The sequence below is a fragment of the Hemitrygon akajei genome, chromosome 10, assembly GCF_048418815.1.
Source record: "Hemitrygon akajei chromosome 10, sHemAka1.3, whole genome shotgun sequence".
Taxonomy (NCBI): Eukaryota; Metazoa; Chordata; class Chondrichthyes; order Myliobatiformes; family Dasyatidae; genus Hemitrygon; species Hemitrygon akajei.
The window spans coordinates 92662378-92689682 of NC_133133.1; the positions used below are offsets into that span (position 1 = coordinate 92662378).

The 27305-nt window shown below is 42.3% G+C and overlaps 1 protein-coding gene and 1 long non-coding RNA gene across 14 annotated transcripts in view; one reads left to right on the forward strand and one right to left on the reverse strand.

Moving 5' to 3' along the window:
- The window catches only part of LOC140734540 (muscleblind-like protein 3), a 255389-nt gene that overhangs the window by 63161 nt on the left and 164923 nt on the right, over positions 1-27305 (forward strand). For 2 of the 13 annotated variants that reach the window (XM_073058647.1, XM_073058657.1), the window contains exon 1: positions 13157-13535. The exons of 1 other annotated variant lie outside the window; for it this stretch is intronic. Coding sequence is in view for 1 of the 12 variants with exons in the window: in XM_073058659.1 (XP_072914760.1) it covers positions 13506-13535 (30 nt within the window). In the remaining 11 variants the exon portion in view is untranslated. 10 more of the 13 variants (XM_073058658.1, XM_073058660.1, XM_073058654.1 and 7 more) reach the window with 8 other exon arrangements.
- Positions 3034-13531, reverse strand: LOC140734542 (uncharacterized). The gene is made up of 3 exons (XR_012100558.1): positions 13451-13531; positions 3249-3404; positions 3034-3156 (listed from the first exon to the last, which is right to left on the reverse strand). It is a non-coding gene; the product is annotated as an uncharacterized lncRNA (long non-coding RNA).

Genomic DNA, 27305 nt, shown 5'->3' on the forward strand with positions numbered 1-27305 from the left:
TCCACGGTCAAACAGCTGTGGATGTTGTCTACATGGATTTTAGTAAGTCATGTGTTTTACTAAAAGCTGAGTAGACAACATCCACAGAACTTCCTTCGTCAATTACCCTCATCAAAAAACTGGATCAGTTAGTAGACACAACTTGTCTCGATGCTGTCGGTGCAAGGACAAGGTTTAATTGATGAGGATTGTAGATTTGGACTCTCAGGTTTATGATGTGTTCTAGTTCTGGTTGTTCTTTTTTGTTTCTACTTTTGGGTAATTTTCTAATCAGGGTGGCCTGCAGAAAATGAACACTGAGATAATTGTATAGCCTGTGTTTTCACTCTTTTTTTTGTTGCCCCAACAGACTTTAATAATAAATGTACTTTGAATCTTGAATATTTGAAAAAGCAATGCTGGCTCTCCCTAATTAGGTCATGGTTTTCCAAATGTTCTTAAATCCTATCCTTAAGAATCCTCTCCAGTAACTTCCCTACCACTGATGTGTGATTCACCAGTCTATAGTTTCACAGGATTATCCTTGGTTCCCTTCTTGAACAATAGAACATTAGCTGCTCGCCAGTCCTCCTGGACAGCAACTGCGGCTAGAGATAAGGCAAAGATATTGTTCAAGGCTCCAGCAATCTCTTTACTTGCCTTTCTCAATAACCTCAGGTATATCCCATCAGGCACTGGGGACTTATCCACCTTAATGCTCTTTAAGAGAAGCAGCACTACTTCCTCCTTTACTTCAAAGTGTCCTTGCATAACAATACATTCAGCACCAATCTCCCAGTCCTCCAAGCTTTACTTGGTAAATACTGATGAAAAATACTCATTACGGACCTCACCCACATCCTTCTCATCGCATCCAAGCAAATGTTCACCCCTTTGAGTGACCCTACCCTCTCCCTAGTCATCTTCTTGCTTCTGATGTATCTATAGAATTCCTTGGGATTCTCTTTAATTCTACTTGCCAAGGACTCATTGTGGACCCTTCCTGGCTTTCCTAATTCTCTTCTAAAGTTCTTTACTGGCTTATTTTTAATCCTCAAGTGCTGCTTTTGATTCCAGCTTCCTCAGCTTTTTCTTCTTGACTAAATTCATCACCTCCCTCGACACCCAAGTTTCTCTGACCTTGCCATCCTTGTCTTTCCTTCTGATTGGAACATACCTGGTCTGATGCTGTGCAGCTGGACTTTAAACATGCTCCATGTGTCAGATGTGGACTTGCCCAGGACAGCTGTTCATAATTAATTCTCTTGTTCCTGTTGAATGCTCTCATAATTTGTCATTCTCCAATTTAATACTCTACTGAAAGATCCATATTTACCCTTTACTAAAACTGTCTTAAAATTTAAGGATTTGTGGTCACTGTTCCCTAACTGTTGGAGATTGCACACCTACCATTTCAGACAAAATTTGTGGGGTATTTGAGAATTCAACTTGCTCATCATCAAGGGGATCTAGCAAAGATAAGCCATGATTGTGGCTATTTGAGGAACTATACAGTCTACTCTAACCCAAGAAAATTCCAATCATCTGGTTGTTTTGCGATTTTGGTCGTGCCAGATTTGTAGATTTTCCAGACTTAAATTTAATTCACCCTGCCATAATTTTCATTCCTTCTTTTTTTAGATATGACACTACACCATATCACAATGCATATCACAACAGTGAGTCCTATTTAGGTAAAAGAGAGTGTTGGGAACTAGGGCCCAAGCAGGTTGGAAGGGATGATGGAACTGGGGCCCTGGTGAGTGGTGAGGGAACGTGAGAACCCCAGTTTTGTGAGCTGGAAAGGAGCACGGGTACTGGAAGCTCTTTGAATGGATGGAGAGTGCAAGAAATTGGGCTCAGTGAGCTGCAAGGAAGCCTGGGAACTGGAACCCCTTTGAATGCATCTGGAGTGCAGGAACCAGAGCCCAGCAAGTGAAAGAGAATGTGTCAAACTTTACCTGGTGATTCTGGGGTTTCAGAATTATTTGACGGAGTTTTACTATACCGCCTCATTGCAGGATAAATCTCTTTCCCATGTTTCTAAGTGACAGGCGTGAATACACGTGAGCTAACGATGAACTTTGAGTAACTAGGCAAGAACACAGTTAAGGAGTCCATGGTGATTTCTACATGCCACGTTCTGATCCAGAACTCCAGGTATTTGCAAATATGGTGCTGGTTGAAGTTCCTAAATCTGTCTTACAGGAAAAAAAGAGGACAAGCTGATGTTTTTGAAGTATGTTTTTGCAAATTCTTGATGTTCAGAGCAAACTGCAACCAATTAAAAGTTTTAGAAATTCAGATGCTGCTTAGAACGTGTGGTGAGATGATATGATCCCAATAGTGGGAGTGTGGTAATGGCCAGACAATAGCTTTAGTCAAAAATCTGTCTAAGCACCAGGAGAAGCCCCACTAGTCTTCTTTGAATGTCGGTGCAGAATCAGGAGAAGGCAGAGGAGGATCGAGCCTAATGTGCCACATACATGGGGACCCCTTCAGTACTACAGCACTCCTTTAGTACTGTGTTGTGTATCGTGTTTCAGTACACAGGCTGCGTCCTGCCAAAGGGTTTCGGCCTGAAACGTTGACAGCACTCTTTTCCATAGGTACCGCCTGGCCTGCTGAGTTCCTCCAGCATTTTGTGTGTGTTGCTTGGATTTCCAGCATCTGCAGATTTTCTTGTTTGTAACTTCAGCTACGATTGCTGAAGGGTGATCAACAGCTGCCACCAAGACACAGAAGAGGCTGGAGACTTAAATTGTACTGGTTATCATCCTGTTTACTATTAACCTGATCTGCTTTTGAAAAGACTGACTGTGTCCACATGTGTAAGACAGGGAAACGCAGAGCAGCTTGATGGGAAGCTGCTTCAGACTATGACAACTATCCCTCAGAGATAGCTCATAAGAGATGGGTACGTACCCAATCTTGATGTCAGCAGGGTGTGCAAGGACGACACGGTAGCTTAGTGGTTAGCACAACACAGTATCCGGTGACCATGCAGTTCAGTTCCTGCTGCTGTCTTTAAGGAGTTTGTACGTTCTTCCTGTAACCACATGGGTTTCCTCCCACAGTCCAAAGACGTACCAGTTTGTAAAGTGTCCCGTGATTAGGCTCGGATTAAGTCGGGGTTTGCTGAGTGGTGCAGCTCAAAGGGTTTGTTCCCTGCTGTATCTGGATAGATAAGAAGGCGGAGAAAGTCAGCTTTCATAAGAAGTAAGTAATCAGAGCACTTAGTTGCTGACATCAGTAAACTTGTGACTTACCTGGGAAAATTGTAACAGGTACAAAACAGGAAAGACCAGAGTCATCCAGAGCCTCTCACAGCTTAATCTGCAGACCAGTGCTTTGCTTTATTTCTGATTTGTAATTATCCCATTGCTTACGGAATGCTTCTGTAAGATTTAGCTGATGACTTGAGTCTGGAAAAATAATTCCTTTATCAGAACAGTTTATCAGAACCATTTTTTCCCAATGCACTCAATATTTTTACCTCAAATATTTACTAATCTCTGTTCCTGCCACTAAGAAATCACAATTTCTTCCACTCAATGATTAACAGTTGACTTTATGATTTAGCTGAAGTTCATCCCTTCTGGACTCAGAATCCAAATCTTGAGGAAAAATGCTCATTTTGCTGTTGTTCAAAGAGGATAATATTATCAGGTGAACAAAAACAGGCTGCTCAAGAAAGGACGTTTGCTCAGGGAATAGTAAACTTGGAAAAGACATTAGAATCTGGCTTAAGTATCTAGAATCAAACAGATCAACAATGAGAAAATTGAATATTAAAGTAAAGTCATAAGAAATAAGAAAAGGTTGTGCTATTTTAAAAGAAAAGAAAGCAAATAATGTGTGTCCCTTAAAGGAAAGGCAGGGGAAATTATACTGGGGATTAAGGAAATGGTTGAGACATTTAAGAAATACTTTATTCTTCACAGTTGATTACACAATAAACATAATGAAGATTGTGGGAGCCAAGAGGCCAATGACAATGAAGAGAAAGTAATTAATATCATTAAAAGGAAAGTATTAGTGCTTTCCCTATCACCTTCCAGCTTCTCACTTTATACCATTTCCCCATCAACCCACCTTCCCCGCACACCTGATTTCACTTATCTGCTGCCAATTTGTACTCTTTCCCCTCCCTCCAACTTCTTATTCTGGCTTCTTTGTCATTCCCTTCCAGTTCTGATGAAGGGTCCCAGACTGAGAAGAACACTGCATATTCCCCTCTATAGGTGCTGCATGACCTCTTCATCATTTTCTGTGTTGCTCTGGATTTCCAGCATCTGCAGATCTCTTGTGTTCAGTGCTAAGACCTTTGGAGTTTGTAGTCCCCATCCTCACATTCCAAACGAGAGAGAGTATGCATTTGGTGTAATCAAGATTTTCATAGATTCAGGGGAAGGGTCCAGTGGATAGCAAGCTGGCAAATAGAATATTACTATTCAAGAAAGAGGGGCAATGAGAAAATAAGAACAAGCAAGGCTTTGCCTGGTATCAATTCTCAGGAAAATGCCCGAATCCATTATTAAGGAAGTGGTAACAAGGGACAGTGAAGTTTGATATAATTGAGCAGAGTGATAGTGGTTTGAAAGAGAAGCTGGTTTACCAAACAAGTGTTTTTGAAGAAGTAACCAGAAAACAGGTTGGGAAAAGCCTGTATTTCTGGATTGACAAAAGGCATTCAATCAGGTAGCAACACAAACTTAAGGCTCATTCTCAGCAGAAATTGTCTGATGACTCAGCAACAGTTGGGTGTACAAAGGGAAGGAGGCCTTCATGGAGGACTTTGTCAAATGTTGCAAGCTGAATCATCTGCAGCTCAACATCAGTAAGACAACGGAGATGGTGATGCACTTTAGGAAGACTAAGCCAGCACTGCTTCCTGTTCCTACTGATGGTGAGGACTTGGATCTGGTGAGTACCTACAAGTACCTGGGGTGCACCTGGATGACAGACTTGAGTGGAGCACCAACACTGAGGTTTGTACAAGAAGAGCCAGAGTAGCCTTGACTTCCTGGGAAGACTGAGGTCCTTTGGCACATGCAGGCTCTCCTTCACATGTTCTACCAGTCTATTGTCACCAGTAAAATCTTCTATTTGGTGGTGCCCTAGGGCAATGGCATCAACATGGGTGATGCCAACAGGCTCAATAAACTGATTAGAGAGGCTGGAGTCAAACTGGACACCCTGGAGTTGTGGTAGAACAAAGGACCCCACAGAAAATCCTAGACATTTCTCACCATCTGCATGCCACCTTGGATGAACAGAGGAGCACTTTTAGTAGTAGACTAAGACAACTGCACTGCTCCAAAGAGCACAATATGAGGTCATTCTTACCCTTGGCCATTAGGCTCTATAATGGGTGAACCTATAGCCAGGGATGTGATAACCTCCCCCCCTCCCCCGTCCCCCGTTAGACTGTTTGAGATAACTTATTTTTCATTCTTTCTTACTTCTCTTCTAATATTTTTATATCTGTGCACTTGTAATGCTACAGTGACTGTCTGTATTTTCCTTTTGAAAAGTATTTCTTGGGGTCTGCTGCGATGGATGGTTCTTTGTTAGGCTGGTAAGCTGTTTTGTTCAGCTCCAGGAGTAGAGTAGATATGGCAATAACTACAGTGATGAATGCAAAGCAGCTGAATGTATAGTACTGCAAGCTGAGGTAGTGCAAACAGAAAAGATAAAGACACAATAACAAAAGAGGTAGAATTAATAATTCAATGCAGGGTTGGGATGTGAGAAAGGTGATTGGTTGAAGGGTTAGATAGTAGTGAAGAAGAAGCTGTTCTTGTCTGGTTGTCTGGGTTTTCAACCTCCTATATCTTCTCCCATAATGTAGAAGAGAGAAAATGGAATGACCAGCTCTTTTGTCTTGCTGACATTATAGGCTTATTTATTGTTCTGACACCATTCCTCTTGCATGTGCTCCGCCTCGTGATTGTTGTTGATCTGGCTAATAAGAATGGCATCATCAGAGAACCTGAAGATTGAATCGGGGGTTTGCTGGATACAAGGAAGCATTTCTTCATGAAGAACTCTGTGTCTTCAGAATTTCCTTTCCCAAGGAACTGTGAGTTTCCATTCACTCAGATCTCAAGACCAAGATCAGCCAGGTTTTTTGGACTTTAAGTGGATGAAAGGTATGAGGTACCAGATGTGAAGCTGAAGATGATTTGAAGATCAGTAATGATGGTATGGAGCAAATTGGAAGGATTTTAATACCTCTTCTAATCCCTACTTCCTGCAATTGCATGAAATTAAAAGTTATATTTCCCAAGTTCTGCAAAGTTTTATTTTACAATCCCAGAAGAATATGTACCTGACCCTAATCCGTTCACTCGACTCCCCCACCACCTTGGATTAATTAGCCAGGTGCTACCTTGTGCTGCTTGATGTCTGTGGAATGTACTTACCACCACTGCTGTGTATGACATTCTGCCACACCCTGTAGGACCAAATAGCATCTTGAGCCAAATATTACAACTAATAATTCAAACATAATGAAAATTCATAGCAGAAAATGAAGTCAGAAAGTATTCCTGGTGTCAATACTTTTTATCTGAGCTGGTTTTTTATTTGTTGAACTTTTAACTTGAGAATATAACAAAAGAGATAGCTCATTCATGCTTTTCCTTGACGTTCTGTGCACTCATCTGTATCCCTCAATTTCTCTAATATCCAAAAAGTTATTCATCTCCTCTTTGAGTACGCTGTGACTGAACCCCTGTAACCATCTTGGGTTGAAAATTCCATAGATCCACTGAGGTGTAACATACAAAGATGTTGAAAGAACTCAGGAGGTCATGCAGCACCTCTGGAAATGATTAAAGAGTTGACATTTTGGCCATGGCCCTTCTTCAGGACTCGAAAAGGAAGGAAGAAGATGGCTGAATAAAAAGGTGGGGGGGGGGGGGGGAAGAAGACTAGTTAGAAAGTGATAAGTGAAGTCGAGTGGGTGGGATAGCTAAAAGCATGCAGAAGAAGGAATCTGAGGAGAGTGCACCATGACAGAAAGGGAAGAAGGAGGGACACCAGGGGGAGGTGATAGGAAGTGTGGAGAAGAGGTAAGAGGCCAAAATAGGGAATAGAAGATGAGGGAAGAGGAAGGAAAAAATATGGTTAGGAGCAATTGATGTTCTTGCCATCTGGTTGGAAACTACCTAGATAGAATATGCGAACTTGCTCTTCCACCCTGAGAGTGGCCTCATTGTGGCTGTGGACCAACATGTCAGATGGGATTGGGGATAGGGAATTAAAATGGTTGGTCACCAGGAAATACCACTTTTGGTGGATGCAGTGGAGGTGCTCGAGAAAGCGGGCCCCAGTTTACATCAGGTCTCACCAATGTAAAGGAGGCTGCAATACCAGATACAATAGATGACCCCAACAGATTCATAGAGGAAGTGTTGCCTTACCTGGAAGGGCTGTTTGGGGTCCTGAATGGAGGTAAGGGAGGAGGTGAATTGGCAGGGATCTCTGTCAGAAGGGAGATATCAATGGACAATGGATTCACAGGGGGAATGTGTATGAGAGTGTGGGAGGCAAAGATGAGATTAGTGGTATGATCTTGTTGAAGGTGGTAGGAGTTGTGGAGAATAATGTGGGTGGATGTGGAAGCTCATGGGGTGGTAGGTGAGGACAAGAGGAACTCTATCCCTTTTACGATGACAGCAAGTTGGGGTGAGTGCATATGTCTGGGGTAACGAGGAGATGTCATTCTGCCAGATAAGGTTTTGACACTGTGAGTGATAGGCCTGGAATGGGCTGCTAGAGGCAGTGGTGGAAACAGATAAGATAGTGACATTTAAGAGGCTGTTAGATACATGAATATGCATGGAGTGGAGGTATATAGATTACGTACAGGCAGAAAAGATTTAGTTTAATTCAGCAACATGTTTGGCACAGATATTGAGATCAAAAGGACCTGTACCTGTGCTGTTCTATCTCCACATCTCTGTCATCACACCATTCCAAGAAATAAAAGCCTTTTATACCTGGCAGAATGATATTGGTAATAAGGCCGAAAGAGAAACTTACTCCAGAACCAAGGCAAATGTTCAGTGCAGGGAGCAGGAGCTAAGGAATTCTTGGTGGACTGAGAAAGCCTTCGAAATCCAGAGACTGGCAGACTCTGGTGACACACAAGAGGTTTTCTCAGTGCTACTAAAGCAGTCTACAGTCCAGGTTACTGCAGATTACACCCCTTGCACCCAAAGGACAGGAAGAACTTGCTGAAGGATTGGAAGGATATCAGCAATTGATAGAGTGAGCACTTTACAGAACTTATTAACTGCAACAGCACTGCTGAACCAGGGGTTACTAACCAAATCCTCCAGACACGTGTGAGAGACGACATGAGGGAACCTCCCAGTATGAAAGAGGTCCATGATGCCATCAACAAAGCTAGTGGGAAGACAGAGGATTGGGAAGCTTTTAAAAACTTGCAGAAGGAAACTAAGAAGGTCATTAGGAAGGAAAAGATGAATTATGAATGGAAGCTGGCAACTAATATCAAAGAAGATACTAAAAGCTTTTTGAAGTACATAAAGTGTAAAAGAGAGTCAAGGGTAGATATAGGACCAATAGAGAATGACACTGGAGATATTGTAATGAGATACACAGAGATGACAGAGGAACTGAATGTGTATTTTGCATCCGTCTTCACAATGGAAGACATCTGCAGTATATCGGACATTCAAGAGTGTCAGGGAAGTGAAGTATGTGCAGTGAAAATTATGACTGAGAAGGTGCTCAGGAAGCTTAATGGTCTGAGGGTGGATAATTCTCCTGGACCTGATGGAATGCAGCCTTGGGTTCTGAAGGAAGTAGCTGGAGAGATTGTGGAGGCATTAACAATGATCTTTCAAGAATCGATAGATTCTGGCATTGTACCAGATGACTGGAAAATTGCAAATGTCACAGCACTATTTAAGAAGGTTGGGAGGAAGCAGAAAGGAAACTATAGACCTGTTAGCCTGACATCAGTAGTTGGGAAGTTGTTGGAATCAAAAGTTCGGGATGAGATTACAGAGTACCTGGAGGCACAATACAAGATAGGCCAGGGCTTCCTGAAAGGAAAATCCTGCCTGACAAACCTCCTGCAATTTTCTGAGGAAACTGCAAGCAGGGTAGACAAAGGAGATGTTGTAGATGTGGTGTACTTGGGCTTTCAGAAGGCCTTCGACAAGGCACATGAGGCTGCTTTACAAGATAAGAGCCCGTGGCATAACAGGGAAGTTACTAGCATGGGTGGAGCACTGGCTGATTGGCAGAAATTGGCAGTGTGAATAAATGGATCCTATTCTAGCTGGCTGCTGATTACCAGTGGAATTTCACAGGGATCAGTGTTGGGACCGCTGATTTTTAAGATGTATGTCAAAGATTTAGACTACGGTATTAATGAACTTGTGGCTAAATTTGCCCATGATACAAAGATAGGTGGAGGAGCAGGTAGTGTTGAGGAAACAGAGAGCCTGCAGAGAGACTTAGTTTAGGAGAATAGGCAAAGAAGTGGCAAATGAAATACAATGTTGTGAAGTGTATGGTCATGCACTTTGGTGGAAGAAATTTAATGGGCAGATTATTATTTAGATGAAGAGAGTGTTCAAAATGCAGAGATGCAAAGGGGCTTGGGAGTCCTTGTGCAGGATACCCTAAAGGTTAACCTCCAGGTTGAGTCGGTGGTGAAGAAGGTGAATGCAATGTTGGCATTCATTTCTAGAGGTATAGAATATAAGAGCAGGGATGTGATGTTGAGGCTCTATAAGACACTTATGAGACCACACTTGCAGTATTGTGTGCAGTTTTGGGCTCCTTATTTTAGAAAGGATATACTGACATTGGAGAGGGTTCAGAGAAGATTCACGAGAATGATTCCAGGAATGAAAGGGTTACCATATGAGGAACATCTGGCAGCTCTTGGACTGTATTCCCTGGAGTCCAGGAGAATGAGGGGGGATCTCATAGAAACATTCTGAATGTTAAAGGGCCCGAACAGATTAGATATGGCAAAGTTATTTCCCATGGTAGGTGAATCTTGGACAAGAGGGCACGACTTCAGTATTGAAGGACATCCATTTAGAACAGAGATGCAGAGAAATTACTTTAGTCAGATGGTGGTAAATCTGTGAATTTGTTGCCAAGAGCGGCTGTGGAGGTCAAGTCATTGGGTGTATTTAAGGCAGAGATAGATAGGTTCTAGATTAGCCAGGGTATCTAAGTGTATGCGGAGAAGGCAGGGGAGTGGGGATGACTGGAAGAATTGGATTAGCCCATGATTGATCGGCACAGCAGACTCGATGGGCCGAATGGCCTTTTTCTGCTCCTCTATTTTATGGTCTTATAGGAGCCTGAAAAGCCACAAAACCACTGGTCCTGACAGGATTCCAGCAGAGATCATCAAGTAATTGTATCAGCATTCCTGCACCAAATACACACCCTGCTCTTGAAGGTCTGGGAAAAGGAACAACTGCCTCAGTGCTCAGGGATGCTCTGATAGTGACCATATTCAAGAAAAGGGACTAGGCAAACTGTGGCAAACACAGAGGCATCTCTCTCTTGTCAACAACAGGCAAAGTGCACACTTGTATCCTTGTAAACGGACTCCTTTCACTACTTGAGGTATTCCCTGAATCGCAGTGTGGTTTCTGTCCATCCACAGGTATCACAGCACACCAACTACAGGAAAAATGTCATGAGCAAAGACAACCCTTGTACTTGGCTTTCACGGAGTTGACAAAGGCATGTGATACAGTAGACAGCCAAGCTCTCCGGTATACTAGCAAGGCATGTAGGAAGCCATTAGGAGTACTGAGGCTACTGTATGATGGCATCACGTACAAGTTGGAGGAACTTTGACCACAGCATCTGCAGTGTACTTTGTGTGTATGCTGGCATGTCAGCTGCAGTACTCAGCAATAGTGGCGCAGAATCAGAAGCCTTCACTGTGAAGGCAGGGTTCAAACAGGGCCACACCCACCCTATTTTCCATCCTTTACCTCATTGACCGAGACACACCAAAGTGAATCCCAATTAAGTATACAATGGACAGCAAGCTCTCAACCTTAACTGGTTCAAATACATTTATTATCAAAGTATGTATATTATATACAAACTTGACATTCGTCTTCTTGCAGACAGACACAAAACAAAGAAACCAAAGAGCCTATTAAAAACTCTTCACAACAAAGACACCCAATGTATAAAAAATAACAAGTCATGCAAACAATAAAAAAGTAAACAATAACACACAGAACATGAACCACAGAGTTCCTGAAAGTGAGTCCAGATCCATGGAGCCAGCTTAGTGTTGCAGCAAGTCCAGAAGCCCAAGGGCTGCAGCCAGAGTCATTGAGCCAGTTCCACACTGAAGCGAGTGACAAAGGTTGCTGGCCACAGCTGCAGAGTCAATTCAGTGCTGAGGTATGTAGTGAGCTGAACATTGGCTTGGCCTTCGGTGTCGGCCTTAACGTTTTGATCTTTTTAATTTGGCTCAGAATATAAATAAATGTGTCCTGGTCCTGCCACTTCGATCCAGCTCCATCTGCTTCAGCAATGGCCAATCATCGTAAAGGGCAAGAACAAGGTCAGCATCACCACAATCATGGAGGTTTAGTATGTGGATAAAAACCTGCAATGCATCTTAAATGTCTTTGCCAAGGCATATAGGACCTTAGGTCTTGTTCTGAATATAGAACATACACAGGTCCTATATCAGCCATCATCTAGCCATCCATAAAAGTTGATGATCTTACCTTTGAAAATGTAGACCAACTTCCCTACTTTGACAGCAGTCTTTTCCCAAAAGCAGACATTGACTCAAGAGATCAACCACTGCCTGATTAATGCTAGTACAGCTTATGCAAGATCAAGGAAAAAGATTCTTTGAAGACCATGACCTACAAGCCCAAACGGAACTTTTCAGCTATAGAGCAATTGTCCTTCCTACATTACTGTACAGAGTTGAATTGTGGACCACCTATAGTAGGCACTTGAAGGCCCTGGAACAATACCACCAAAGAGCTTGCAAATGATTTTGAGGATCAGCTGAAAGGACAGACACCAGGATACTGGAGGAAGCCAACAGCCAACAGCATGATAAAGCAACACCAACTCTGATGTCATGCCATCCGGATACCTAACTCACGTCATCCCCAGACAAATCCTTTACTCCCCAGTTGAAGGAAGTTCAGCAAGCTCCTGGTGAGCAAAGGAAACAATTGAAAGATAACATCAAATTGGCCTGAAGAACTTCTACATCTAAAAACTGGGAAGACATTGCACCCAATAGATACACTTGGAGGAAATCTGTTCAAAAGGGAGCTGTGCTACATGAGACCTCCGCTGTACCACAGAGAACAGCGGCTGATATAAGAGACTGAACAACCAATAGACCCTAACCATAGCTACCACTTACTCTTACCCACACTGCACCCAGAAAATGTGGGTCTCAGATCGGTGTCCACGGCCACCTGAGGGCCCAGCAATAGATAACCCTTAGGAGAACATTGCACTTGACTCCAGTGATTGCACAACCACCTGTGTTCTTCTTTGAACAGTGGCGTGAGGTCTTTTGTGCCCACTTGAAGGGGTCAGATGCAAAATGGCACACCTTGGATGTGTGTGCATTTGAGTGTATGAAACTCAAGCAGGAGTACAGTCCATGAAACAAAGCCGACATCCATTAATTTCCCAAGGAATAAACCTGAATTCTTTGTAGACCATCAACCCCCAACTGTCACTTCTGGATTGTATAATTATTTTTCTGTATTTTCACATTAGTTTCTGGCCTAGTCAGCCAGGTGCCAGGTTTTGAGAAGTTTTTTGCCTGGCTGCCTCTCTTACACGGAATCAGTGTTGAGAGTTCTTTCGGCAAAGTGAAGTGCAGACGTGTTTGTCACCGCCTGTTTTTTTTTACGCATCTGCGGGTGTTTCCCACAGTGAGGGAGTGTGTGTGTAGTCAGCCACATGCAAGCAAGAGTTAAATGAGTTCTCCGCCGCTGTTGCTATGACAGCAGCCAGGCTGCACCATTGCTGGAAAAGCAGTAGATCTGAAGGCCATTAATGCCACTCGGTGTCTGGATTGTACCATTTGAGACTCAGATAGAAGGGAATCGAGAACAAGCTAATGCTGAATTATCAACCAGAAGCTAAAGTAAGAGGCTCAAAGTAAAGCCCGGCTGGTGATGATAAATGGTGATATGACTTAATTATGGAATAAATGCAGTCAAGGGCGGGCAGAATTGCTCTTTTCCATTTTTGTCATCTCACAGAAATACTTGATCACGATCGACTTCTTATATCCCAGAGCAGCGAAGTCTGAGGCAGGTTGCATGGCCCAGCTATGAAGTTATGAACATGAGACGTACGTTAATTTAGTTACATCTAATGATGTCAGATGTCTGCATTTAAAATGGCGGGGGTGTTTATACACCCGTACTGAATCCCCAGCCCTTACCAGCGGTGTTTTTGCTGTGTGCAATCAGTGTCCTCCTCCTCCAATTTCACTTTGAATGTCTGCTCACGGCCGGCTCTGGCTTCTGGTAAGACTTGTTAACATTGTACTGTATAGTGTACGGTGACTGGAACTCACGGCCTGTGGTTATTTATAGGACTACTGGGAGCATCGAGGGGTCGGGGATCCGTGCGGCACGGATATAGGCCATTTTATTGGCGGGATCTGCTGCGTTCAATGTGGTTTAAGGCTGGTTCTTATATGTATACAAAGACATGGGGTATAAAGGGAAAGTTGAAATTATTCCTGCTCTGCTGTACGGGTTAATAAGTCTTTCCTCGCGTCGCTGCATTATATCTGAGCTGTATATCAGTATTTTGTACATGAATCATTATCTATAGAACTGCCTTCAATATATTTAACCTGACAAAGAATCAACCGTGGAAAAAGACAAAGTTGTCATTCTCCCGCGTTGAAGCAGTGCGGTGACCACCTTTAGCTAGTGACTCATGGTTAACGCAGCTCTATCTAGTGATGACTCACGATTCAGAACCGTTAATGTGGCTCCATCTCCAGATTTACAGGAGCTAAATCAGATCTTTGTTCACTGATGATTCGAGTGTTAAATTGGTTAATGCTTGTCTTCTGTCTGCTGTCCAGTGGGTGAGTCAAATGCATATTAGCAAATGTAGTTCGCTGTCTGCTAATGAGCTGCGTGTCAAAATAATTGACACCACTAGTCAATGGCAGGGTTAAGAAATTTCGCGGATGTCTGGTCGCTAAATACAACTGGTGAAGCTTATTCAGATGTTAAATTACAAACATCATGACCTCATTCAAAAGCAAAAATAGTTGCATATATCCAAGTACTGTACGTATTCATTTACGTGGGCAATTGGAACGAGTATTGCACATTTTTTAGAACATTCTTGTAAAAGGCAACAATGAGGGAATTATACGCTGCCGACCATGAAGCCCTTGGCAGAAGGTAGCCTGGTTACTTTGGAAGCTGTATGAAAAGAGATGGTGGTCAGTTCAGACTCTGCCCTGGCTGAGGTTTATTGGAAGGAACTGACAGCCTTTGGCGAGGTGCAGTGGCAACAGGTGCTTGAATGCGCCGAGGATGGGAACTCCCCAGCACTGCTATGCTTCGCCCCCAGCCAGCTACAGCAAGGCATGCATTAAATTATTTAGATCGAAGAAAATACATTTACAACTAGAGTATTTATATGCTGCTACATCTGAGAGGCAGGGGAGGGGTAGAGATCTGCTTGGTGTAGCATTGTCTGATTTTTGAGCTGTGTTTGGAGCTGAAACTGCGAAATGAAGTTAAAATAGATAAGGTGGGCAGCACCAAGTGGGAAAGTGATGATTAAGGATTGGCATCTCAATTCATGCTGCATTATGGCACAGGTAGTCCAGCTGCTGATTCGCAGATAGAGACCGGGCTTTGATCCTAACCTGCGTGGAGCTTTCTCATTTTTCTTCCCCCTGGTGTTCACTTTTGCTCTCCGTAGAAGTGCAGGTTGAGTGTTTAAGTGGGGCCTACAGATTTCCCTCACTGTAGGTGGTTGATAGGAATATGTTGGTGGGCCTGTCACTTGGCTTTTGCCCAAGGCAAATTACATCCTCATTCAATTAGATGCTAAAACAGAGTACTTACAGGTAATTTTACTTAGCTTAGTCAATAGTAGAAAGAAACTGAATGAGCACAGTGGTTTTTAGTGCATCCAATGTGTAGTACTAGCAATGAGAAGCTCTTGAAGTGTTCGCATGTTCCATGTTGGAATGCAACATATAATTTTATCAATAAGCACCACAGATTAGCAGTGTGACCAACATGCTATGTTGGTAATGCTGTTAGTTGTGAGATAAACATTGGCCAGCACATTGGGACAAAGCACTTGTTTTTTTTTAAAGCAGTGACCCTGATATCTACTGGAATTTAAATCCATCAGAGAAGGCGAGCAAGGCTGTGGTTCATTAAACACCGCCAATGTTGGAAGTCCAAAATGAAAGGCAGAAAACACTGGAAACACCTAGCAGGGCAGGCAGCATCTGTGGGGAGAGAGAAGATTGTACACCCTTCATTGACTGCCGCCCAACCTGCTTAGTGCTCCAGGCATTTCCTTCTGTGGTATATTAATACCTCATCCAGAAATTGGTAGAGCATGCCCTTGGTATTGTACTGAAGCATCAGCCTAAATACTGTGCTGAAGGTTATGGAGTGAGATTTAAACACATTACTGATGTGCTAGACATACCACCAAGCCTATGTTTATGTGCATTAAATAGGGGTTTAAGTTAAAATGAAATTTAACTTAAAAGGCAATGGCTTACTTTTAAGTGAATTGTGATCCTTGATTTCTATTTCTCTATAAGACCATAAAGTATAGGAGCAGAAGGCCATTCAGCCCATTGAGTCTTCTCTGCCATTCAATCATGGGCTGATCCAGTTCTTTTAGTTATCCCCAATCCCCTGCCTTCTCCCCATACCCTTTGATGCCCTGGCTAATAAAGAACCTATCTACCTCTGCCTTAAATACACCCAGTGACTTGGCCTCCATAGTCACTCGTGGCAACAAATTCCACAGATTTACCACCCTCTGACTAAAGTAATTTCTCTGCATCCATGTTCTAAATGGACGTCCTTCAATCCTGAAGTTGTGCCCTCTTGTTCAAGACTCACCTACCATGGGAAATAACTTTGCCATAGCTAATCTGTTCAGGTTTTTTAACGTTCGGAATGTTTCTATGAGATCCCGCCTCATTCTCCTGAACTCCAGGGAATATAGTGCAAGAGCAGCCAGACGTTCATCATACGGTAACCCTTTCATTCCTGGAATCATTCTTGTGAATCTTCTCTGAATCACCTCCAATATCTGTATATCCTTTCTAAAATAAGGTGCCCAAAACTGCACACAGTACTCCAAGTGTGGTCTCACAAGTGCCTTATAGAGCCTCAACATCTCATCCCTGCTCTTATATTCTATACCTCTAGAAATGAATGCCAACATTGCATTCACCTTCTTCGCCACTGACTCAACCTGGAGGTTAACCTTTAGGGTATCCTGCACAAGGACTCCCAATACCCTTTGCATCTCTGCATTTTGAACACTCCCCATCTAAATAATAGTCTACACGTTAAATTTCTTCCACCAAAGTGCATGACCGTACACTTTCCAACATTGTATTTCATTTACCACTTCTTTGCCCATTCCCCAAACTCTCCAAGTCTCTCTGCAGGCTCTCTGTTTCCTCAACACTACCCGCTCCTCCACCTGTCTTTGTATCTTGGAAATAATGCAACCTTGGCTGGATGGATCAAAAATTTTGGAGCTGATGCAGGCATAGTTCAGGAGTGATTACAATATAAGAGGGGATCTGATCCTGTAATTAGAGGAAGGCAGTGACCCAAGATATGTACTGCTGTTAAATATCACAGTCCAGATAGCACTACATTGTGCTCCATCGGCTCCTCCTTCTGAAGGTTTCACCTGTCGTTGGCTATTTGTTACACTAATCACTCTACAAATAGACAGTAAGCGGCAGTGTGCAGATGTGGTTGGGAAGCTCATTAAGTTGATATTTGACTCCCAGGCTTCTCGCTTATTTTGAAAGGTGATCATTAATTACTACAGTTACTCTTTTATTTGCTATTTACCTCCTGCTGTGGCCAGGTGAGGTTTCTCCAGTGCCCCAATGTCCTGTTAAGAATTAGTCACAGGGATCCCTTGTAGTGGAATGACAGTTGTTCAGATATAGACTGTATATAAAAATAAGGCATTTACTCAGAAAACCTGTTGCTTTAGAATAGCTGAATATTGTGCCATATGAACTCAGCGTACTGCCACCATTGTACCATGACTGTGCTTTATTGGACTTCACTGGGCATCCAGAGGTGGAAGTGTCTCTTTTCCTTTGGTAACAGTTTACAGATTATATGCCAAATGGGGTTGTTTACAGTACAGGGTTCAATTCCTACCACTGCCTGTAAAGATTTTGTACGTCTCCCTGTGACTGCGTGGGTTTCCTCCGGGTCCTCTGGTTTCCTCCCATAGTCCAAAGGCATACCAGTTGGTAGGTTAATTGGTCATTGTAAATTATCCTGCGATTAGGCTGGGATTAAATAGGGTATTGCTGGACAGCGTGGCTCAAAGGGCCAGAAAGGCCTATTCTGCACTGTATCTCAATGATTAAATGTGTGTACATTTTGTCAGTGGAATACTATGTGGATTATTTTCATTTTGCATCAGATCTTTCACTTCCATGCACAAAGATTTAAATCTGTTACCTTGTGAACTTCTTGTGAAGTGGTCATCCTCCAAGGCACACTGCAGCCACCATAGTGCACAAGGCCCCACATATTCCTGACTGGACAACACTTATTTTTTATATGAGCCCACAGAGAGTCTAGAAATCTCATCACAATGGAAAGATTGATAGCTGTTTATTCTGTCATCTACTGAGATAATGCTGATTGAAGCTGGGTAACTCCACATTCACTTCCTGGCCCAGTCATGGAATCATTGTGCTATACAGCATGGAAACAGGCCCTTTGGGTCTACTCATCCTTGTCAACCTGAGCTAGTCCTATTCCCGCATTTGGCCAATACCCTCTAAATCTTTACATTCCCTGTACCTGTCCAAATGTCTTTTAAGAGATTTGAGAGTTTAATATTTTACAGATAAAATTATGATCCTGCTAAGCATCATCTGGTTAAAAAATATTCATTTAAAATTTTAAAGAGTTCAATAATATTCAAAAGGCTATAGTTCTGTCTGAAACAAGTCAGCTCAGTAATTCAAAAATATTTCACTGTCCAATAAAACAGCTGTAGCTAGTTTTCCTATACATAAAACAGCCAATACAATCTTGATACCGTTTTGAATTAAGTAAATTTAGCTTAATATTTTAAAGAGCTTATATTTTAGTTTGCTTTTTTTTAATAGATTAATGATTATTTAAAATGTTAATCAATTTGTCAACTTCAAAAGTTTTTGAAAACTTCTAATAATTCAAAAAGAAAGTCAGCTGGCTGTCAAAAATGTGGAGAACTTGGAATGCTTCCGAAAGTTTCTGACATACAGGAGTATTCAAAAATTATGAAGTAATGATGCAATAATTAATCTTAAAAACTCAAATTTATTAGAAAATCAAGCTAAGGAAATTAAAGAGTTCTTGAAAGAACTGACCTAAATTATTTAAAATGTAAATTACCAAGTGCTTGCTGTGTTATCTTCAACCCTCTGATTAAGTGAATGGAGAGATTATCTGACCTGTGCCAGATTTTAAGGTGATTTTGTCACTTTAGGAATTGCTTATTATTCTTCACCTTGCTACCTGAGTATTCAGTACACTACTGGAGGTAGCTGTTCCATCAGTTTCAGTCAAGCAAATCCTTAAATACAATGAAAATAAAAGTTGTTAGTATATACAAAATACTCTGCAGATGCTGGGGTCAAAGCAATACGCACAACACGCTGGAGAAACTCAGCAGGTCGGGCAGCATCCATGGAAACGAACAGTCAACATTTTGGCTGAGACCCTGAGTCCTGATGAAGGGTCTCGGCCCGAAACATTGACTGTTCATTTCAACGGATGTTGCCCAAAGTTTTTAGTATGCTTTATGGGAATATCCTGGACCCAGCACACAAGTGCAATTACAAAGAAAGTACGGCAACACCTCTACTTTATTAGGGGTTTGCAAAGATTCGGCATGACATTTAAAACTTTGACAAACTTCTATAGATGTGTGGTGGAGAATGTATTAACTGGCTGCATCACCATCTAGTGTGGAAACAATAATGCCCTTGAATGGAAAATACTACAAAAAGTTATGGATACGGCTCAGTCCATCACAGGTAAAGCCCTTCCCACCATTGAGCACATCTACATGGAGCATTGTCACAGGAAAGCAAAATTGATCATCAAGGATCCCCACCATCCAGGTCACCACCCCCTCAGCCATCAGACTCTTGAATCAGAGGGGACAACTTCACTAATCCAATCATTGAAATGGACTCACTTTCAAGGACTCTTCATCTCATGTTCTTGAAATTTACTGCATATTTTCTTATTATTACTATTCTTTATTTTTTAATTTCTTTTTGTATTTGCATAGCTTGTTGTCTTTTGCCTGCCCTGATGCTGCAATCTTTCATTGATTCAATTACAGTCATTGGATTTATTGAGGATGCCTGCAAGAAAATGAATCTCAGGGTTACCTGTGGTGATATACATGTACTTTGATAATAAATTTACTTTGTGTCTATGCTCACTGCGTGATTTTGCCTTTCTGTGATCTTTTTCTTGTAATACATTTCAAACACTCCCGTCTGCTGTTCACTTCGATGAAGGTATCTCACACCCACTTTGCTCTACACACCCTGACATTCTCATCCATTGAAAACAGGCTATTATTCCCAAACAGCAATTTGATGAAGGATTTGCTAATTTACAATGGCTTGGATCAACTGAGTTCAAAGTTTTAATAGTTTGTGCATATTCAAAAAAACTGAAATATATTATTTTATTGTTTTCATTTAATTGATTTAAAACTATTTAACTGATCCTGAAATTTAGAAACAATTTAAAAGGTCAATGAAGTGATTACAAACTTTAAAAAATTCATTAGCTTAAAAGCAACAGTCTAAGACACAAAATATTTGACTAAATTGAGTTAATTCAGTGTACATAGTAATGATTGTGTGGACAGGGAGCAGCAGCAAGGTGACTTTGTTTCAGGTTTTTGGGCAACAGTTTATATCCCATGCCATGGCAGAAGACTGTCAGAATAATTTGACAGGTCCTTCCACCCCTTTAATCAATCTACAGGAGGATTTGAGGTGATCTCAATTTGCATGGCTGCAAAGACATCACACCATTGGCATCCACTCCCAGAGCGCCCTTTCACTGGCTGGGCCAGCCACTGAAAGTGCTTGGTTTTGTATGTTTCTCTGCCTTTTCAGTTGCTCTCTTTGTCAAGTGATCATTACCTTTCTGGGGGTGCCTTACTTCAATGCTTCTACCCCTGCAGCTGCGCTACTTCTTGTCTGTTGGCCCCACTACTGGGACCTCCTGACATGCTTCACAAACATTGCCCCACTTCCTGTTCCTGCTTGGGGCTGCTGTATCTGTGGGTCATGTTCATTGTCCCTCCCTTGTTCATGCTATTTTTCCCTTTCCTGAGTCTATGATAGCACCTGCCTCAGTGTGTCCATCCTGGGAGAGTACCTCATTGTTTGGCACATTTACAAATCTGCAGGAAGCTGCACTCCCTCTATCTCAGGCTCACTCCTCTTGCCCTCAATGTTCCCCTGCGCTGGTAATGTAAGTCGCCTCTCCAGTCAGTCAGGATCAGTTAATGATACTGATGACCCTGTCTCAACCAACATATTACATTACAGGCCCCTAAGAATTCTCTGTATACATCTGTGGGTGAGTAGTACTGACAATGGAGGCTGCCACCTGTTGTTTGGCTGACCTGGATGCTATCTTCACCAGCTTACCATCTGGTCAGCAGTCAGATTGGACAGAGAGGACACTACAGTGGTGTCTGCCTGTTGTGATGTGTAACTCTCACACCTTCCTTCCTTACTAGGACACTGTCTGCAACCATGGCCTGAGAGGCCACGGCTATGGCAGATCATCTCTTGTACTGTTCTACTTCTATTCTGCCAGTTCCTTGTTAAATGTCCTGGTTTCTGGCTCACGAAGTCCTGCATCTTCACAGCAGCTACATTTACTACAGCCATTATATGACATCTCTTCCCTTTCCTCTGGTCTATCTCCCTGGCTCATGATTCTAACCTGGTGTAGATCGAGTCCACAACTGTCCCCAAGTTTAAAAAGTCCTGATGGGCTGCACTCAAGCCTTCCTTCAGCTTTTTTCAGGAAGACTGGGTTATCCATCCCTGGATTATTCAGCCCTGAGTACTCCTCATACGCTCGATATTTATGTTCTGCATAATTCATGGTGGACTCATCAGCTTTCTGAACCATCACTCCCTGGTTACTCTTGCCTCCTGCCAGTCTCTGTATCACTTCTCCATTAAAGTAGTGATATCGCTCCTCACTACTGGCACCATGAGTTGCCCATGTACCATCCTACACTCCCTCAAGTATTTCCACACTAACTCCCATATTAAGCAATGACAAAGGATAACAATGTAACAGTACAAATTGAAGAGTATATAGTCTGAAATCTCCTGTTTTCTTTGCCACAGAACTCATGGTGGCTTGTGTATTCCCTTTCATTTAAGTTTTAAAGTTTTCTTAGAACATAAACATACACACACAAACAAATGCACTGCTATAGTTTCCCAAACAAGTATGTATACAGAAGACAGTATTGGGTAGTTTAGTGAGACATAGCCACCAGTTGCCAAAGGTCTCACCAAACTATACAATACTGTCTTTTAGCTGGTCTCTTTTACAAACACACACACACTTTTATATCTACCGGTCCAACTCTCCTCTGTGTTTTAAGCTTGATGTGCTACTTTTAAAACGAATGCCCTTCCCTTGGACAACATTGGTGGTGTGGAGAGGGGAGACTTGCAGTTTGGGCAACTGCCAGTCTTCCATTTAAAAAAAAACCTTGCCCAGGCTTGCGCCCTGGAAACTTTACAAGCTGCAAATCCATGGTCTATCGAGACTAACTGAGGCCTATAGATAGATAGATAGATACTTTATTCATCCCCATGGGGAAATTCAACATTTTTTCCAATGTCCCATACACTTATTGTAGCAAAACTAATTACATACAATACTTAACTCAGTAAAAATATGATATGCATCTAAAATCACCCTCTCAAAAAGCATTAATAATAGCTTTTAAAAAGTTCTTAAGTAGTTTACTTAAATACATTGAGTCCTAACCCCGGCACTTTAACATATCTTACTCCTGGCGGTTGAATTGTAAAGCCGAATGGCATTGGGGAGTATTGATCTCTTCATCCTGTCTGAGGAGCATTGCATCGATAGCAACCTGTCACTGAAACTGCTTCTCTGTCTCTGGATGGTGCTATGTAGAGGATGTTCAGGGTTTTCCATAATTGACCGTAGCCTACTCAGCGCCCTTCGCTCTGCTACCGATGTTATACTCTCCAGTACTTTGCCCACGACAGAGCCCGCCTTCCTTACCAGCTTATTAAGACGTGAGGCATCCCTCTTCTTAATGCTGCCTCCCCAACACGCCACCACAAAGAAGAGGGCGCTCTCCACAACTGACCTATAGAACATCTTCAGCATCTCACCACAGACATTGAATGACGCCAACCTTCTTAGGAAGTACAGTCGCCTCTGTGCCTTCCTGCACAAGGCATCTGTGTTGGCAGTCCAGTCTAGCTTCTCGTCTAACTGTACTCCCAGATACTTGTAGGTCTTAACCTGCTCCACACATTCTCCATTAATGATCACTGGCTCCATATGAGGCCTAGATCTCCTAAAGTCCACCACCATCTCCTTGGTCTTGGTGATATTGAGACGCAGGTAGTTTGAGTTGCACCATATCACAAAGTCCTGTATCAGTTTCCTATACTCTTCCTCCTGTCCATTCCTGACACACCCCACTATGGCCGTGTCATCAGCGAACTTCTGCACATGGCAGGACTCCGAGTTATATTGGAAGTCTGATGTGTACAGGGTGAACAGGACCGGAGAGAGCACGGTCCCCTGCGGCGCTCCTGTGCTGCTGACCACCGTGTCAGACCTACAGTCTCCCAACCGCACATACTGAGGTCTATCTGTCAAGTAGTCCACTATCCAATCCACCATGTGAGAGTCTACTCCCATCTCCGTTAGTTTGTGCCTTAAGATCTTGGGCTGGATGGTGTTAAAGGCACTAGAGAAGTCCAGGAATGTAATCCTCACAGCACCACTGACCCCATCCAGGTGAGAGAGGGATTTGTGCAGTAAATACGTGATAGCATCCTCCACTCCCACCTTCTCCTTATACACAAACTGAAGAGGATCCTGGGCGTGCCTGGTTTGTGGCCTCAGATACTACACACTTTTAAAAATACTCACCCCCTTAAGGCTGCTGAGGTCACTGGCCATGAAGTGGGTCACAAAGTATCCCAGATGAGCCCCCAAATCTTGTGACTAACTAAAACTAAGCTATAGAGAAACTTTTAATTGAGAAATATAGATGTCTTTATTCATGCAAGAAACCTCTTGGAGAGAGTCTAGGAGAATCTAAGAAACTCTCACTCTCCTGCAATAATGTTTTATACTTCAACACAAAGACTACAATAAACAATTGACTACAGTTTCAATTGCTATAATTATCTACTTAACTTTAACAATTGAAGTAAGTAATTTTGCAGAATTACCTATGTAATTACCTACACATTCCAACTAGCAGAACAACTTCAAATATTCATGATTGGTGTCTGTTCCAAAAGCCTCCAAGAACAAACTGCAGACACCCAGAATGTATACCTTTTGTTACAGTGTTGAAGGATGGCTCAATGAATACAACTGACCAGAAGGTACAGTGATAAAGCAGATTCTGTCCTGTACAGTGTGCACCAAAGTGGCAGGATACAACTTAACAATGTGCTAAAAACAGGAACATTCATCTATTGTTTTTGCCTGACAGAATGAGAAATGTCCCACATCCAATGATTAGTTTCACTAGCCGCAAAGTATTAGTTGGAAGTTAAATTGTGTACAGATTTCAATTCCTGAAGACAGGCTCTCATTTCAGTTAATCTATAATTATGCAATCCATAATCCCACAACGCCAGAGTGATCCCTAACAGATCTTGCTCAAAGATGGAAAAAGATGTTTTTTTAAAATGAAGATAAATATTAAAAATTAGATTTATTGGTTACGTGTGCATCACAGTGAAATGTGTAGTTTTGCATTCAGATACATAAAGTGTAAAAGAGAGGTGAAAGTGGATATCAGACCACTGAAAAACTATGCTGGAGAGGTAGTAATAGGAGACAACAAAATAGCGGATGAAATGAGTATTTTGCATCAGTCTTCATTGTGGAAGACACTAGCAGTATGGTGGAAGTTCCAGGTGTCAGAAGGCATGAAATGTGTGAAGTTACCATTACTAGAGAGAAAGTTCTAGGGAAACTGAAAGGTCTGCAGGTAGATAAGTCACCTTGACCAAATGGTATTCACATCAGAGTTCTGAAAGAAGTGGCTGAAGAGATTGTGGAGGCATTAGTAATGATCTTTCATGAATCACTAGATTCTGGAATGATTCCAGAAGACTGGGAAAATTGAAAATGTCACTCCACTCTTCAAGAAGTGAAAGAGGTGGAAGAAAGGAAACTATAGACCAGTTAGTGTGACCTCAGTGGTTGAGAAGATATTATTAAGGATGAGATCTCGGAGTACTTGGAGGCACATGATAAAATAGGCTGCAGCCGGCATAGTTTCCTGAAGGGAAAATCTTGCTTAACAAATCTGTTAGAATTCTTTGAAGAAATAACAAGCAGAATAGAAAAAGGAGAATCGGTCGATGTTGTGAATTGGATTTTTAGAAGGCCTTTGACAAGGTGCCACACATAAAGATGCTTAACAAGCTACGAGCCCCTGGTATTACAGGAAATATTCTAGCATGGATTAAGCAGTGGCTGATTGACAGGAGACAAAGAGTGGGAATAAAGGGAGCCTTTTGTGGTTGGCTGCTGGTGACTAGTGGTGTTCCACAGGGGTCTGTGTTGGGACTGCTTCTTACATTACAGGTCAATGATTTGGATGATGGAATTGATGACTTTGTTGCAAAGTTTGCAGGTGATATGAAGAAAGGTGGATGGGCAGGTAGTTTTGAGGAAGTAGAGAATCTACAGAAGTATTAGGCAGATCAGGAGAACAGGCAAAGAAATTGGAAAGTGTATGGTCATGCAGTTTAGCAGAAGAAATGAAAGCATTGGCTATTTTCTAAATGGAAGGAATATACAGAAAATGGAGGCACAAAGGGACTTGGGAATCCGTATGAAGGATTTCCTAAAGGTTAATTTGCAGGTTGAGTCGGTGGTGAGGAAGGCAAAAGCAATGTTAGCATTCATTTCAAGAGGACAAGAATATAAAGCAAAGATGTAATGTTGAAGCTTTATAAAACACTAGTAAGGCCTTGTCTATTGTGAGCAGGTTTGGGCCCCTTATCTTAGAAAGGATGTGCTGAAACAGGAGAGGGTTCGAAGGAGGTTCACAAAAATGAATCCAGGGTTGAATAGCTTGTCATATGAAGAGTATTTGATGCCTTTGATGAAGTGCATTTTTCACTAAAATTCAGAAGAATGAAAGATGACTTCATTGAAACTCATCGAAGGTGAAAGGTCTTGATAGAGTGGATATGGAGAGGATATCCTGTATGCTGGGAGAGTCTAAGAGCAGAGGACACAGCCTCAGAATACTGGGCTGTCCTTTTGGAACAAAGTTGAGGAGGAATTTCTTTAGCCAGAGAGTGGTGAATCTGTGGAATTCTTTGCCACAGGCAGCTGTGGAGGCCAAGTCTTTATGTATATTAAATGCGGAGGTTGTCAGGTTCTTGATTGGCCAGGACATGAAGGGATACGGGGAGAAGACAGGAGATTGGGGCTGAGAGGAAAAATGGCTCAGCTATGATGAAATGGCGGAGCATACTCGATGGGCCGAATGGCCCAATTCTGCTCCTATATCTTATGGTCAACGACCACTGCTGTTTGAGGATGTACTGGTGGCAGCCTGCAGCTGGTGTCACTGTGTTTCTGACACCAACGTGGCATGCCCGTAACTTACTAACTCTAACCCGTACATCTTGGGGATGTTGGAGGAACTGGACCACCCAGAGGAAAGTTACACAGGCTTGGGGCGAACGTACAGTCTCCTTACAGACAGTGGAGTAATTGAACCCAGTTTGCTGGCACTTTAATAGTGTTATGTCAACTATTGCCTTACTGTGCCGATGTTAAGTAAAAGCTGACTTCTGTGGACCATGATGATGACCATCCACCCTGCCCATTTTATACAGTCTCATGAGCAGTTACAAGCATGTGGAACCGCACACTGCAGGCTCACCATGAGAAATTACCCGCATCTTCTGTGTAACGCCTTTCATTGAATTCAACACAGTGGGAAGTCCTTCTCCAAAATGGCCAGTTGATTTTGTAGCATTGGAGCATGAGAAGTTTTATTTGTAACTTACCAAATGCTGGTTCTTTCTATCTGAACCCAACCAGATGGGTAAATAAAAAAAAATCTGGAATAAAGCAACAGAATGGGGTATGCAAAGCTGAAATTGGTACACTAAAGGAACAAAGTAGAAGGAAGGGATCTTTTCTGACCACAGGAAACCACCGGTTTCCTTGTGACTATTTAAGTAACTCTCATTTTCCCTTATGGCAAAGAAGGAGGCCATTTAGCCCTTAGAGTCTATGCCTACTCTTGGAAGATTGTCATCAATATCATTTTTCTGTAAACTTTTCTTTCTCTTGTGTACGTCAACTCTACACTATTTTTACTGACATCGTTTAGACAACAGGGCAATTCACAGTGGCCAGTTGATCTACCAGCACAGCTTTGACATTAACTGCCCGTGTTGCCCTTGCTGGTTCATACAGCATGGAAACAAGCCCTGTGGTCTCCCAAGTCTGCGCTGACTATCAAAAATCTGCTTTGAAAGTGGGCTTACCTCTTTGAAAGTGGCTTCTCTGGTTGTCAGCATGCTGAAGGCAACTTTTGTCACGCTGGTTTTCATCATTCAAAGCAATGGGTAGAGAAGTTGGGATGTTATGACGCAGTTGTATGAAACTGGTCAGACCACGTTTTGAATATGGTGTTCTACTTTGATCACTCCACTATAGGAAAGGTGCCATTAAGTTAGGGTACAAACAAGATTTACAATGTTG